The sequence below is a fragment of the Melopsittacus undulatus genome, chromosome 14 (genome assembly GCF_012275295.1).
Source record: "Melopsittacus undulatus isolate bMelUnd1 chromosome 14, bMelUnd1.mat.Z, whole genome shotgun sequence".
In the NCBI taxonomy this organism is placed as follows: Eukaryota; Metazoa; Chordata; class Aves; order Psittaciformes; family Psittaculidae; genus Melopsittacus; species Melopsittacus undulatus.
In genome coordinates, this window is record NC_047540.1 from 326,076 (window position 1) to 339,041 (window position 12,966).

General features: G+C 54.0%; 1 protein-coding gene and 1 pseudogene across 1 annotated transcript; both read left to right on the forward strand.

The window, feature by feature from the left end:
• The first annotated feature begins 2,118 nt into the window (after nt 1–2,118).
• LOC101873978 (olfactory receptor 14C36-like) lies at nt 2,119–3,084 on the forward strand. The gene has a single exon (XM_034069390.1). It carries the CDS (start codon nt 2,119–2,121, stop codon nt 3,082–3,084), a length of 966 nt encoding a protein of 321 aa, XP_033925281.1.
• Nucleotides 3,085–12,043: 8,959 nt separating this feature from the next.
• LOC117437003 (olfactory receptor 14J1-like) lies at nt 12,044–12,966 on the forward strand (annotated as a pseudogene).

Consider the following 12,966-nt stretch of genomic DNA (forward strand, 5'->3'; position numbering starts at 1 on the left):
CTGATTTGACTGGTTTCTGCTTGGTTTCTGACATTGCTTAGGTGGAACTTCAACTTCTGCACCATGGAGTGCTTGCCACACTGTGATTGCTGCAGTTCTTGGGGGCAATCTCCTCTGATTAAGACATCATCTATATAATGGTACATTTTCCCCTTCTCAGGAAGTGAGACCTCCTGTGGGTTTGTGGTGTTCATGGGAGGCAGCTGAGTCCCCTTCCAGCCCCAGGCCTACAATCCTAGGATGACATGTACCAACTGACCAGGCTGGATCCCTTCCTTGAGGAGGGGTAAAGGAGATCCCAGCCTGTCCTGGCCTGCCTGTCCTGTCTGATGATGGCACAAGAAACAGGCTGCCCACAGAAGTGGTTGTGTCACCATCCCTGCAGGTACATAAAAGACATGTTCTAAAGGACATGGTTAATGTGTTGACTTGCAGTGTTCTGTTAATGCTGGACTTGATGTTCTTAAGGGTCTTTCCCAACCTAAATGGTTCCATGATTCTACAGACTCGTTGTTTAGACCAAACTCTGTCTCATCAGAGCAATGACAGTGCAGGAAGGCAGTTTGTTCCCAGCTGAGGGAGGGAGCATCAGTGCTTGCTTCAGGCTGTTTGCCATGGGGTTCCCCTGGAGCCCCAGGGAGGCCTGGAGGGAGCCCAGAGGGGCAGAGGCAGAGCCACCTTGGGCTGGGCCTCTGCTGCTGAGCTGGGACCCAGGGGAGACCTGCGAGACTCAGAGAGCTTAAAGGCACTTGGCAGTGGAGGATGCTGAGAAGGAGGAAAAACGTTCTGGAGGAGTAACCTTCCCAGCCCTCTTTGTGGTAAGGCTCTGGGTGTAGGGCAATGAAGCTGCGGTTTCTGTGTGTAGATAAGGAGGAGGATGTGGTGCAGAGCAGGGCTTCCCTCTGCACCATGGCAGGGACAGGACAAGGCAGGTCCCTTGTGCCGGGTTGTGCTGGCTGCAGGCTGTGAATGTGGGTGTGCAGCCAGGGGTGCCCAGCGCTGTCCTTGCGAGCAGGGTCCCTGCAGCCCAGGGGCTGTGTGCAGGGGCAGGGACTCTGCTGCCTGCCAGGGTCAGCACTCAGCCTGCCTGGGAGATCCCACGGTGCTGAGGAGGAAGCTGAGGAGGGGAAGGAACACTCCTGTCAGGGAAAGGAAAATGTTCTTGTGCACTGGAGAGGGTTCTGTGTGTGTCAGGGCTGCTCAGAGCTCCACATCACTCTGAGCACGTTTGCAGAGGGTCCTTCTGAAAGACACTGAGACAGCATTTGCCTTTGAAGGCAAGATTCTGAACTTTGATGTTTTCACTCTTGGAGGGCAGGTTGGGCAGTGGGAGCTGGGAATTCACTTCTGTGCTTTGGAGAAGGCACCGAGAGTCTTGTCAGGACTTGTGTGAGCTGCTCCTGAGCCCCTGCAGAGGCAGAGATGCCCCTGGGCAGAGCCCTGCTGCCGGGAGGGGTGTGCAGGGCAGAGCTGAGCACACAGCCCATGGGATGGGCTCTGGCAGCACTGAGAGGGAGCAGAGCTGGGCACAGAGCAGCAGCTCCTGGCAGGGACAGCTCCAGGCAGCAGAGCCATGGGCAGGGAGTGGGGGGAAAGTGCAGCCCAGGCCTGGGGAGGCTGCGTTCAGGCAGCTCTCTTGGTGTCTGCCTTCCACTGCAGGTGGCTGCTGGACATGCTCTGCTGGGCACAGTCCTTTGCTTCTCCCCATGAGAGCTCCTTGATCTGCCCTCTGAACCCTGCTGCCCTGCTCTCAGCACAGGACACGTGTTTGTGGGGGTTCTTCAGATCAGTTTGTGTGTGAAGGCATCTTACAGGGAGTGCAATTTTGAGCACAGGGCAAACGGCAAATGACTGATGGACACTGCAGCTGTCCCGGCTCTGCACTAAGCTATAAAGAGCTGAGATTTTTTGCCTGATAAAATGCACTTCAGATTGTACCAAGGGAGAAGCCTTAGCGGTCTAATGACATTTCTAATGATGACAGTGAGCCTCTTCTCTCCTACTAAAATGTGCTCAGTAATAAGTGTGTAAATTGCACTTCTGTACCTGACATCCCTCCTTTCCTAACCCATCACTGCCTGTTTCTCCCATGACAGTGCCCATGCCCACAGGCAGCAGATGTCCAACGGCAGCTCCATCACCCACTTCCTCCTCCTGCCATTCGCACACACGCGGGAGCTGCAGCTCTGCCACTTCTGGCTCTTCCTGGGCATCTCCCTGGCTGCGCTCCTGGGCAACGGCCTCATCATCACCAGCACAGCCTGCGACCAGCACCTCCACACCCCCATGTACTTCTTCCTGCTCAACCTCTCCCTGCTGGACCTGGGCTGCATCCTCACCACTGTGCCCAAATCCATGGCCAATTCCCTCTGGGACACCAGGGCCATCTCCTACACAGGTTGTGCTGCACAGCTCTTTTTCTTTGTCTTTTTCATGTCAGCAGAGTATTCTGTCCTCACTATCATGTCCTATGACCGCTATGTGGCCATCTGCAAGCCCCTGCACTACGGGACCCTGCTGGGCAGCAGAGCTTGTGTCCACATGGCAGCAGCTGCCTGGGCCAGTGGCTTTCTCAATGCTCTGCTGCACACAGCCAATACATTTTCACTACCCCTCTGCAGAGGCAATGCTGTGGAGCAGTTCTTCTGTGAAATCCCCCCGATCCTCAAGCTCTCCTGCTCACATTCCTACCTCAGGGAAGTCGGGCTTCTTGTGCTAGGTTTCTCTTCAGCTATTGGCTGTTTTGTGTTCATTGTGGGTTCCTATGTGCAGATCTTCAGGGCTGTGCTGAGGATCCCCTCTGAGCAGGGACGCCACAAAGCCTTTTCCACGTGCCTCCCTCACCTGGCTGTGCTCTCCGTGATTGTCAGCACTGGTACCTTTGCCTACCTGAAGCCCCCCTCCATCTCCTCCCCAACCCTGGATCTGGTGGTGTCAGTGCTGTACTCGGTGGTGCCTCCAGCAGTGAACCCCCTCATCTACAGCCTGAGGAACCAGGAGCTCAAGGATGCTGTGAGGAAGTTGGTGACTGGATGTGTTTGGACAGCCATACAGTGCCTGCTTTCCTCTAGAAAGGGCTGCTAATGTAGGTCATGACATGCCATGTCTGTCTTTGCTGCTTTACATTTGTTTTCCTGTTTCAATTTGTGGTGATGTTGTCTTCAGAGAAATGTCAGTTTTCATCTCCTCCTGCTTAAGAAGCCACCCTTGTTGTGTGACCCATAGACTTTGTGTCACTGTGGGGCTTTCCCTTTATTTAAGGGAAAGAAATGATCCTGCAGCAACTTCTTCTCTGTGCTATGTCCTCCCATGGCAGGAATGAAGGGGAATGAAAGCAGCTTTGTGGCTGCTCCAGCTCTGAGATGGCTGCTCAGGGTGTCCTGGGCAGGAGAGCAGGGGACACAGGGGTCCCTGAAGGGGACTGCCCTGCAATGGCCCAGGCTGGGGCTGCCTGGCTGGGAGCAGCCCATGGGAAAGGTCTGGGTGGGCAGGAGCTGGACAGGAGGCAGCGTGTGCCCTGGCAGCAAGGGAGGACAGCAGCATCGTGGGCTGTATGAGCAGGAGCACGGCAGGAGAACAAGGGAAATGATGCTCGGGAATGCTCCATTCAGGTTTCAGATCCCCACTTTAGGAATGCTATCAGCAGGCAGGACTGGGTTTAGCAATGGGCCCTCAGGACAGGCAGGGACTGGAGCATGATGTCGTGGTTAAAACCAAGTCCGCACAGCGCATTCACTCACTCCCCCCCTTGCTCCCCTGACTCCCAGGGAGTTAGGAAGGAGAATCCAAAGAATGTAGCCCCCCGGGCTGAGATAAGCACAGTTTAATCGCTAAGGCATGACACAAATCACTGCTGCTACTACTACTACAAATAATAATCGTAAAGAAAACAACAAGCGAAGAGAATACAACAGCTCACCAGCCACCGACCCATAACTCATCCCACCCTGCCCGACCGAGCACCGACCGATACCTCCTCCATCCCCCCAGAGCTCCACAGCCCTTCCGGGTCTCTCCCCGTTACATCCTGGCTATGACATGCTATGGTCTGGAATACCTCTTTGGCTAGCCTGGGTCAGGTGTCCTGTGTCTCCTTCCTCCCGGCCTCCCCTCCTCCCTGGCAGAGCATGAGCTCAGAAAAGGCCTTGGACAAACCAAACCTTTGAGTAGTAACTCAAAACATACTTTGCTATCAGCAACCGTTTCCAGCCCGAAAGTCAAAACACAGACTGCACCAGCTACTAAGAAGGAGAAAAATGACTGCTACTGCTCAAACCAGGACAGGAAAGGCTGGGGTATCTGGGCTTATCCAGCCCGGAGAAGGGGAGGCTGATGGGGGCCTGAGATTTTGGGAAGGCTCTTGGGTACTTGGTGCCTGTACAGGCAAGGAGGACATGGAGAATACAGAGCCAGGCTCCTCACCATGGTGCCTGGAGGGAGGACAAAAGGCAATGGGGGATAGTGAGATAGGAGAGGTTGAGCCAGGACAGAAGGAAACCTTGTTCCCATAGGCTCAGGCAAGTGCTGCATCCGGTCACCCTGAGAGGCTGTGCAGTCTCTGGCCTTGGGGATTTCCAACTCAGACTGAATCAAGCCTTGAACCAAGTGCTCTGATCCTGTCCCTGATGGGTTGGACTGGAGACCTCCTGGGGTCCCTTCCAAACTCTGTTCTCCTATGATCCTACAATGATGGGCTTATGAAGAGCCAAAAAGATGCCTCGAGGGCTGGAGCACATCTTAGCTGTGCCTGCCCCATCCCTGGCAGTGCTCAAAGCCAGGTTGGATGGGAGTCAGGTTTGCTCTGAAGCTGTGTTTTGCCCAGATCTGACGTTCGCAAAAGATGTCAGATGAAATCCCAGAATCATTTCATTTGAAAAGACCCTTGGGAACATCGAGTCCAGCCATTGACTGCTGTGCTCTAAGGCCTGGAGCACGTCCCCGATGAAGCGAGGCTGAGAGAGCAGGGGATGCTCCATGGGGCTCATTAAAACCTTTGGGTTTAGTTAAGTCTTTCAGATCACAAAGCACAATTGGAGGATTCCAAGAGCAGGGAGATTACAAAGATAATCTGATAAAAGCTATTTGAAGGTATTTATTTTATCACTTTTCAGTTCAGAAATGTCTGTGTGTTCTGGAATGCCGGCACAGGGATCACTGGAACCTGCCAGTGCCCTGCCACCTTCCGCAATGCCCGGTGAGCTTCCGTGAGCCTTGCCGGAGCCAGGCAGGTCCCTTGTGCTGAGCTCCCAGTGACAGCACCAGCAGCTGCACTGCCAGGGGCTGCTCCTGCCCTGACACCTTCTGAGCACCTCTGACCCCAGCAGCTCCTGCACACACAAGGCTCCTGCTTTGCCCCCAGCACCTCTGCAGGCAGAGCTGAGCTCCAAGCACATCAACAAGCCCAGGGCTGAGCTCCTCCTCAGCCATGCCCTGCTCCTACAGCTGCCATGGCACCAGCACATCTCCTGACAGCTTCTCCTCCCTTCACAGCAGCACCCACAATGTCTTTGCAGCCACACTCAAACAGGATGGCAAAGTCAAAGCACACGGCCCTGGATGTGCAGGGCAGCCACGGCAGATGCAGCTCCCGACCCTCAGAGGAGGGTTCTCCTGTGCACTGGTTCCTGCAGGGCTCTGGCTCCTTCAATAGCCCCCGCTCAGCTCAGCGTGGGGGCCCCATTTGTCACAATGGGCAAATCCACAGCGACCGCCAGGGCTTTGTGATGGCGGCAGCATCGTGCCCATGGCCACTGGGCACCCAGGGGTGCTGCGGGAGTCACTGCAAGGGGGGGCACCAGGCTCTGCCCAGCCGGCTCGGGGAGGTCCCTCAGGGGCTGCTCTTCCTCAGTGCCTTTGGTGCGGAGGTGCAGCATGCGAGGGGTCACAGCTCAGCCTGGGCAATGGAACAGGCGTCACGGCACCTACGGCAAGTGCAGAGTGACTGACATTGGCACAGCAGAGAATCCTGGAATCCCAGACTGGGCTGGGCTGGAAGGGACCTTAAAGCTCATCCAGATCCAACCCCTGCCATGGGCAGGGACACCTTCCACTGGAGCAGCTTGATCCCATGGCCCTGTGTGCAACCTGTGTTTGAGCACTGCCAGGATTTGGGCAGGCAATGCTCCTCTCAGAAAGAGTCTGTCACTGTCTCACTACCCTCAATGTGAGGAATATTTTACTTGTATGAAACAATATTAAATGAAAGAAATGAAATTAAATCTTTTCTCCAATTGGAACTATTGTGACAGTTCCTGTCACTGCAAAGCTGGGTAACCCCAATCCAAGGACGTTGTGTTGTTCTCTGCTTCCTTCCCACTTCTGCCTCGGACAGCCCTTAGCTGCAGCCCAACAGAGCTGCTCAGCCTCCCTTTGGCTGCATGGCCTCGGTCCAATGTTTTCTATATTCCAAACTGGGAAATGCTCTGTGTGCTCTGGGAAAGCCTGAGAGTCCCCTTTCCATCCTCCTTTCGAGGTCATCCTCTCCTCAGCACGCTATTGATTCCTGAATCTTGGGATGCCAGACTGGGCTGGGGTGGAAGGGACTTTAAGGCTCATCCAGTTGCAGCACCTGCCATGGGCAGGGACCCCTTCCACTGGAGCAGCTGCTCCAAGCCCCTGTGTCCAACCTGGCCTTGAGCACTGCCAGGGATGGGGCAGCCAAAGCTTCTGTGGGCACCTGTGAGGGCTTGGGCATCCCTGTCCCCACGGGGCACACAAGAAGGGTTCTGTGCTGGACTCTGCTTTATTGATGTCCATAGAGTTTGTGTGTGTGTGTTCTGTGACAGCAGCGCTGCTGCCTGTGGACCTGTGCCCCCCATGTCCCTCCTGTCCCCTCTCCCCACGGACTCTCTGTGCCCAAGGCTACAACCCAGGGGCAGGTCCCAGAGGCTCCTGCTCTGCTGCTGGAGCTGAGACAGAGCCCATGGCCTTTTCTTGCCCCACCCCATCCGTTGGGTGTTGGGGGGCCTCAGGAGCACTGGGATGGAGGGGTCGCTCCGTGGGGTTCAGTGTCTTTGAAAGAGGCAACCTGAACATTAAAGTTCTGTTTGTTCCATCAGGACCAGTTTGAATAGGTCACAGGAAGAGCCATGCTCAGCAAAACCACATTCTGCTGTGAGAGGGTGGTGGGGGTGTACAGGCCCCAGTGACTGGTATGGTTTTAATTCCTCATTAGGTATTGGTTGCTTGGTTTCTGACATTGTGTAGGTGGAACTTCAACTTCTGCACCATGGAGTGCTTGCCACACTGTGATTGCTGCAGTTCTTGGGGCAGCGTCTTCTGCTTAAGACATCATCTATATAATGGTACATTTTCCCCTTCTGAGGAAGTGAGACCTCCTGTGTGTTTGTGGTGTTCATGGGAGGAAGCTGAGTCCTCTTCCAGCCCCAGGCCAACAATCCTAGGATGAGATGTATCAACTGACCAGGCTGGATCCCTTCCTTGAGGGGGGGTAAAGGAGATCCCAGCCTGTCCTGACCTGCCTGTCCTGTCTGATGATAAGACAAGAAACAGGCTGCCCACTGAAGTGGAGGTATATACCTCCCTGGAGGTATATAAAAGACATGTTCTAAGGGACATGGTTAAAGAACTGTCTGGATGGTTGCTTTCAAAGAGTTGTGGTCAACGGTTCAATGTCCAGCTGGAGACCAGTAACGAGTGGTGTCCCTCAGGGATCGGTGTTGGGACCAGTCTTGTTTAATATCTTTGTCCCTGACATGGACAGTGGGATTGAGTGTGGCCTCAGCAAGTTTGCTGATGACACCAAGCTGTGTGGTTCTGTTGATCCACCGGAGGGAAGGAATGCCATCCAGAGGGACCTTGACACACTTGTGAGGTGGGCTGATGCCAACCCCATGAAGTTTAACCATGCCAAGTGCAAGGTCCTACACCTGGGTGGGAGCAATCCCAGGCACAGCCAGAGGTTGGGCAAGAGGGAAATTCATGGTAGACCTGCGGAGAAGGACTTGGGGTGTTGGTCAATGACAAAATGAACGTGAGCCAGCTTCTGTGTGTGCTTACAGCCCAGAAACCAACCGTATTCTGGGCTGCATCAAAAGGAGTGTGACCAGCAGTTCAAAGGAGCTGATCCTGCCCCTCTACTCTACTCTTTGAGACCTCACCTGGAGCATTGTGTGCAGTTCTGGTGTCCTCAACATAAAAAGGACATGGGACTGTTGGAACAAGTCCAGAGGAGGCCACAAGGATGATCAGGGACTGGAGCAGCTCCTGTATGAAGACAGGATGAGAAAGTTGGGGCTGTTCAGCCTGGAAAAGAGAAGGCTGCGTGGAGACCTAATAGCAGCCTTCCAGTATCTGAAGGGGGCTACAGGGATGCTGGGGAGGGACTATTCATTAGGGACTGTAATGATAGGACAAGGGGTAATGGGTTGAAACTTAAACAGCAGAGGTTTAGACTGGATATAAGGAAGAAATTCTTTACTGTTAGGGTGCTGAGGCACTGGAATGGGTTGGCCAGGGAGGTTGTGAATGCTCCATCCCTGGCAGTGTTCAAGGCCAGGCTGGATGAAGCCTTGGGTGATATGGTTTAGTGTGAGGTGTCCCTGCCCATGGCAGGGGGTTGGAACTGGATGATCTTAAGGTCCTTTCCAACCCTAACTATTCTATGATTCTATGATGCTATTATCACCTCCTTCAACCTGCTGGTCACGCTCCTTTTGATGCAGCCCAGGATACGTTTGGCTTTCTAGGCTGCAAGCACACACTGCAGCTGGCTCATGTTCATTTTCTCATCTACCTTATCAGACTTGCTCGTGCTCCCTCACTATCAGTGCCCCTTCCCATGGAAACCCTTGGAATTGTCCCCAAGTAAGTCCAAGTCTTCTCCTCTGGAGTCCAGAGTCTGTTCTGTGCTGCTGGCCTTCCTCATGTCCTTTGACATCTGAGACCCCACTATTAATGCTCACAACGTCCAAGTCTAACACTGATGGTCACATTCTGAGCAGCTTTTCCTTGGTGGCTAGGATCAGGTCCAGGGCAGCATCACCCCTGTTGGCCCACCCTGCATCTGTGTTTATCCGGTTGTGCCAAGACCCTCCACACTGTTGCACCCTGTTGCTTTGCCTGGCCAGGGAACGCCAGGGCAATTACACTTCCACAGCAACCTGCTCATTAACCTGGAGGCTTCCTCAGGTGCTGACAAAAGACCTTTACTGTTTGCTCTCCCTGATGCAGTAGGTTGTAACTGTGAGCACAATGTCCCTCTTACTGACTCCTCTGATCCCCAGTGACAAAAGCCAACCCAACCTGTTCCCTGTCACATAGAGGACATCCAGAAATCCAAGCTTCCCCTTCATGCAGGGGCCATCCACCCTCCTCATCGTTCTTGTCTCCATGCTGCACCTCCTGGGGTTTCAGCCATCAAAGGGACATGAGATTATCTGTGCAATTCTCTCCTTGCAGAGCTAGATCTAAGGAGCAGCATTTTAAATGACGCCTCACAGAGTCCAGTGCCTTTGTTCGTGGGGCAGGAACAGACCAGCAGGTCCTGGTAAAAAACATTCTCTCAGCACCTTGAATGCCACCCCTTTGGTCTCATGGACTGGTAAGGGTGTAACGTGCAAAGCCCCTAACCCCTGCCTTGATCTCCATCCAGTGCTGGTTGTACAGCTTCCCCATCCAGGGTCCTTTCTCAAAGCACGAAGTCTTGAGAGATCTTGCTGGTGGTAACTGAGGCAAAGAGGAGATAGGCTATCTGAGATCTACCTGCATGTACTCGTGCTTTGTTTAGTGGTGGTCCTGTGTTATCTTGTTTCTTCTTTAAATGTGCCTGAAGTAGCAGCAGCTCATCCTGGTGCTCTTGAATTCCTGTTTGAGCTTGATGAGGTTTGCTATGACCGATCGATGTGCATTGAGGATGCTATCTCTGAAGGCCAGATGTACCCAAGCACAAAGTTAGAATGCTTGGGCTGTTCACAAGTTGGATCATCAAGGGAGCAAGTAAAGACCCTGCAGTGATGGACTTCGTGTTCACTCAATGCCTGCAGCTAATGGGTGGCAGAAAGGACAGACCTTGCTTCAATGATAGCAACTGATGCCTCATGCCTCTGAGTGCTACAAGAACATGTTCCAGCCTGAACATCTCGTCAACCTGTCTCTATTACCTGCATGTAACTTTGACCAGACCTGTAATGCCAAATGTCACCAGAGATTTGCAACTGGACACTTCAGTCCTGGCCCCCATCACTCGTAATGACCATGAAAGCTGAGACAAGGACCTCAAATGTAGGTGACCTTTTGATGAAGACCTGACCAAAGACAGGAGGAATCATGTATCCTGTGGGTGTGTGGTGAGCCTGGGAGGGAGCTGAGTCCCCTTCCAACCCCAGGGATGCAATCCCAGGAGGAGATGGCTCAACTGACCAAGCTGAATCCGTTCTTTCATCAGGCGTAAAGGAGATCCCAGCCTATCCTGGTCTGCCTGTCCTGTCTCATGACGGAACAAGAAACAGGCTGCCATCCCTGAAGGTATTTAAGAGATAAGTTCTAAGGGCCATGGTTAATGTGTTGGCTTGCCACTGTTTGGTTAATGGTGGACTCAATGTTCCTAAGAGTCTTTTCCAAATGACTCTGTAATTCTAAGGAAAGCTGATGCTCAGAACAAACTGTCTCTCATCAGAGCAATGGCACAGCAGGAAGGCAGAGTGGCTCCCAGCTGAGGGAGGGAGCATCAGTGCTTGCTTCAGGCTGTTTGCCACAGAGTTCCCTGGAGCCTCAGGGAGCCCTGCAGGGAGCTCAGAGGGGCAGAGGCAGAGCCACCTTGGGCTGGGCCTCTGCTGCTGAGCTGGGACCAAGAGGAGACCTGTGAGCCTCAGAGAGCTTAAAGGCACTTGGCAGTGGAGGATGCTGAGAGCTCCCTGCAGGAGGAACCTTCCCAGCCCTGTGCATGGTAAGGCTGTGGGTGCAGGGCAATGCAGCTGCAGCTGCTGCAGGGATCTCCTCAAGCTGCTGCCTGGGACAGTCCATGGGATGTGTCAGGAGGACTCTCTTGGTTTCTGTGTGTAGATAAGGAGGAGGATGTGGTGCAGAGCAGGGCTTCCCTCTGCACCATGGCAGGGACAGGACAAGGCAGGTCCCTTGTGCCGGGTTGTGCTGGCTGCAGGCTGTGAATGTGGGTGTGCAGCTCTTGTGCATGGAGAGGGTTCTGTGTGTGTCAGGGCTGCTCAGAGCTCCACATCACTCTGAGCACGTTTGCAGAGGGTCCTACGGAAAGACACTGAGGCAGCGTTTGCCTTTGAAGGCAAGATCCTGAGCTTTGATGTTTTTAATCTTGGTGGGCAGGTTGGGCAGTGGGAGCTGGGAATTCACTTCTCTGCTTTGGAGAAGGCACCGAGAGTCTTGTCAGGACTGTGTGAACTGCTCCTGAGCCCCTGCAGAGGCAGAGATGCCCCTGGGCAGAGCCCTGCTGCCGGGAGGGGTGTGCAGGGCAGAGCTGAGCACACAGCCCATGGGATGGGCTCTGGCAGCACTGAGAGGGAGCAGAGCTGGGCACAGAGCAGCAGCTCCTGGCAGGGACAGCTCCAGGCAGCAGAGCCATGGGCAGGGAGTGGGGGGAAAGTGCAGCCCAGGCCTGGGGAGGCTGCGTTCAGGCAGCTCTCTTGGTGTCTGCCTTCCACTGCAGGTGGCTGCTGGACATGCTCTGATGGGCAAGGAGCTGACTCTCTCTACAAAGTGCAGGGCAGCTGAGAACCAGATGGACTGTTATTTGATGAACCCGAATAGGCACTGACCCACAGACAGTTGAGCCTTTTTTGTCAAGCTGAGACTTTTCAGAGTTGCCTTTAAAAACTTACTTAGGAATTGTATCCCTGAAAAAGTCACTTCTCAGCTGTGACACTGTGAAAACAAACAAACCAACCAACCTCAGAGACAACTATGAGCAATTCACTCTCAGCCTTTCCTCTGCAACATGAAAGTGATCACAGTCGTGAGCGTGTAAACTGCACTTCTGTATCTGACATCCCTCCTGTCCTAACCCATCACTGCCTGTTTCTCCCATGACAGTGCCCATGCCCAGAGGCAGCAGATGTCCAACGGCAGCTCCATCACCCACTTCCTCCTCCTGCCATTCGCACACACGCGGGAGCTGCAGCTCTGCCACTTCTGGCTCTTCCTGGGCATCTCCCTGGCTGCGCTCCTGGGCAACGGCCTCATCATCACCAGCACAGCCTGCGACCAGCACCTCCACACCCCCATGTACTTCTTCCTGCTCAACCTCTCCCTGCTGGACCTGGGCTGCATCCTCACCACTGTCCCCAAATCCATGGCCAATTCCCTCTGGGACACCAGGGCCATCTCCTACACAGGTTGTGCTGCACAGCTCTTTTTCTTTCTCTTCTTCATTTCAGCAGAGTATTTTGTCCTCACTGTCATGGCCTATGACCGCTATGTGGCCATCTGCAAGCCCCTGCACTATGGGACCCTGCTGGGCAGCAGAGCTTGTGTCCACATGGCAGCAGCTGCCTGGGCCAGTGGCTTTCTCAATGCTCTGCTGCACACAGCCAATACATTTTCACTACCCCTCTGCAGAGGCAATGCTGTGGAGCAGTTCTTCTGTGAAATCCCCCGATCCTCAAGCTCTCCTGCTCACAATTGTACCTCAGGGAAGTTGGGCTTCATGTGATTGGTGTCTGTGTAACATTTGTCTGTTTTGTGTTCATTGTGGTATCCTATGTGCAGATCTTCAGGGCTGTGCTGAGGATCCCCTCTGAGCAGGGACGCCACAAAGCCTTTTCCACGTGCCTCCCTCACCTGGCTGTGCTCTCCATGATTGTCAGCACTGGTACCTTTGCCTACCTGAAGCCCCCCTCCATCTCCTCCCCAACCCTGGATCTGGTGGTGTCAGTGCTGTACTCGGTGGTGCCTCCAGCAGTGAACCCCCTCATCTACAGCCTGAGGAACCAGGAGCTCAAGGATGCTGTGAGGAAGCTGCTGACTGGATGTGTTTGA

Coding starts and splice junctions, on each gene's coding strand:
- LOC101873978 (XM_034069390.1), top strand. CDS start 2,119: ATGTCCAACGGCAGCTCCATCACCCACTTCCTCCTCCTGCCATTCGCA.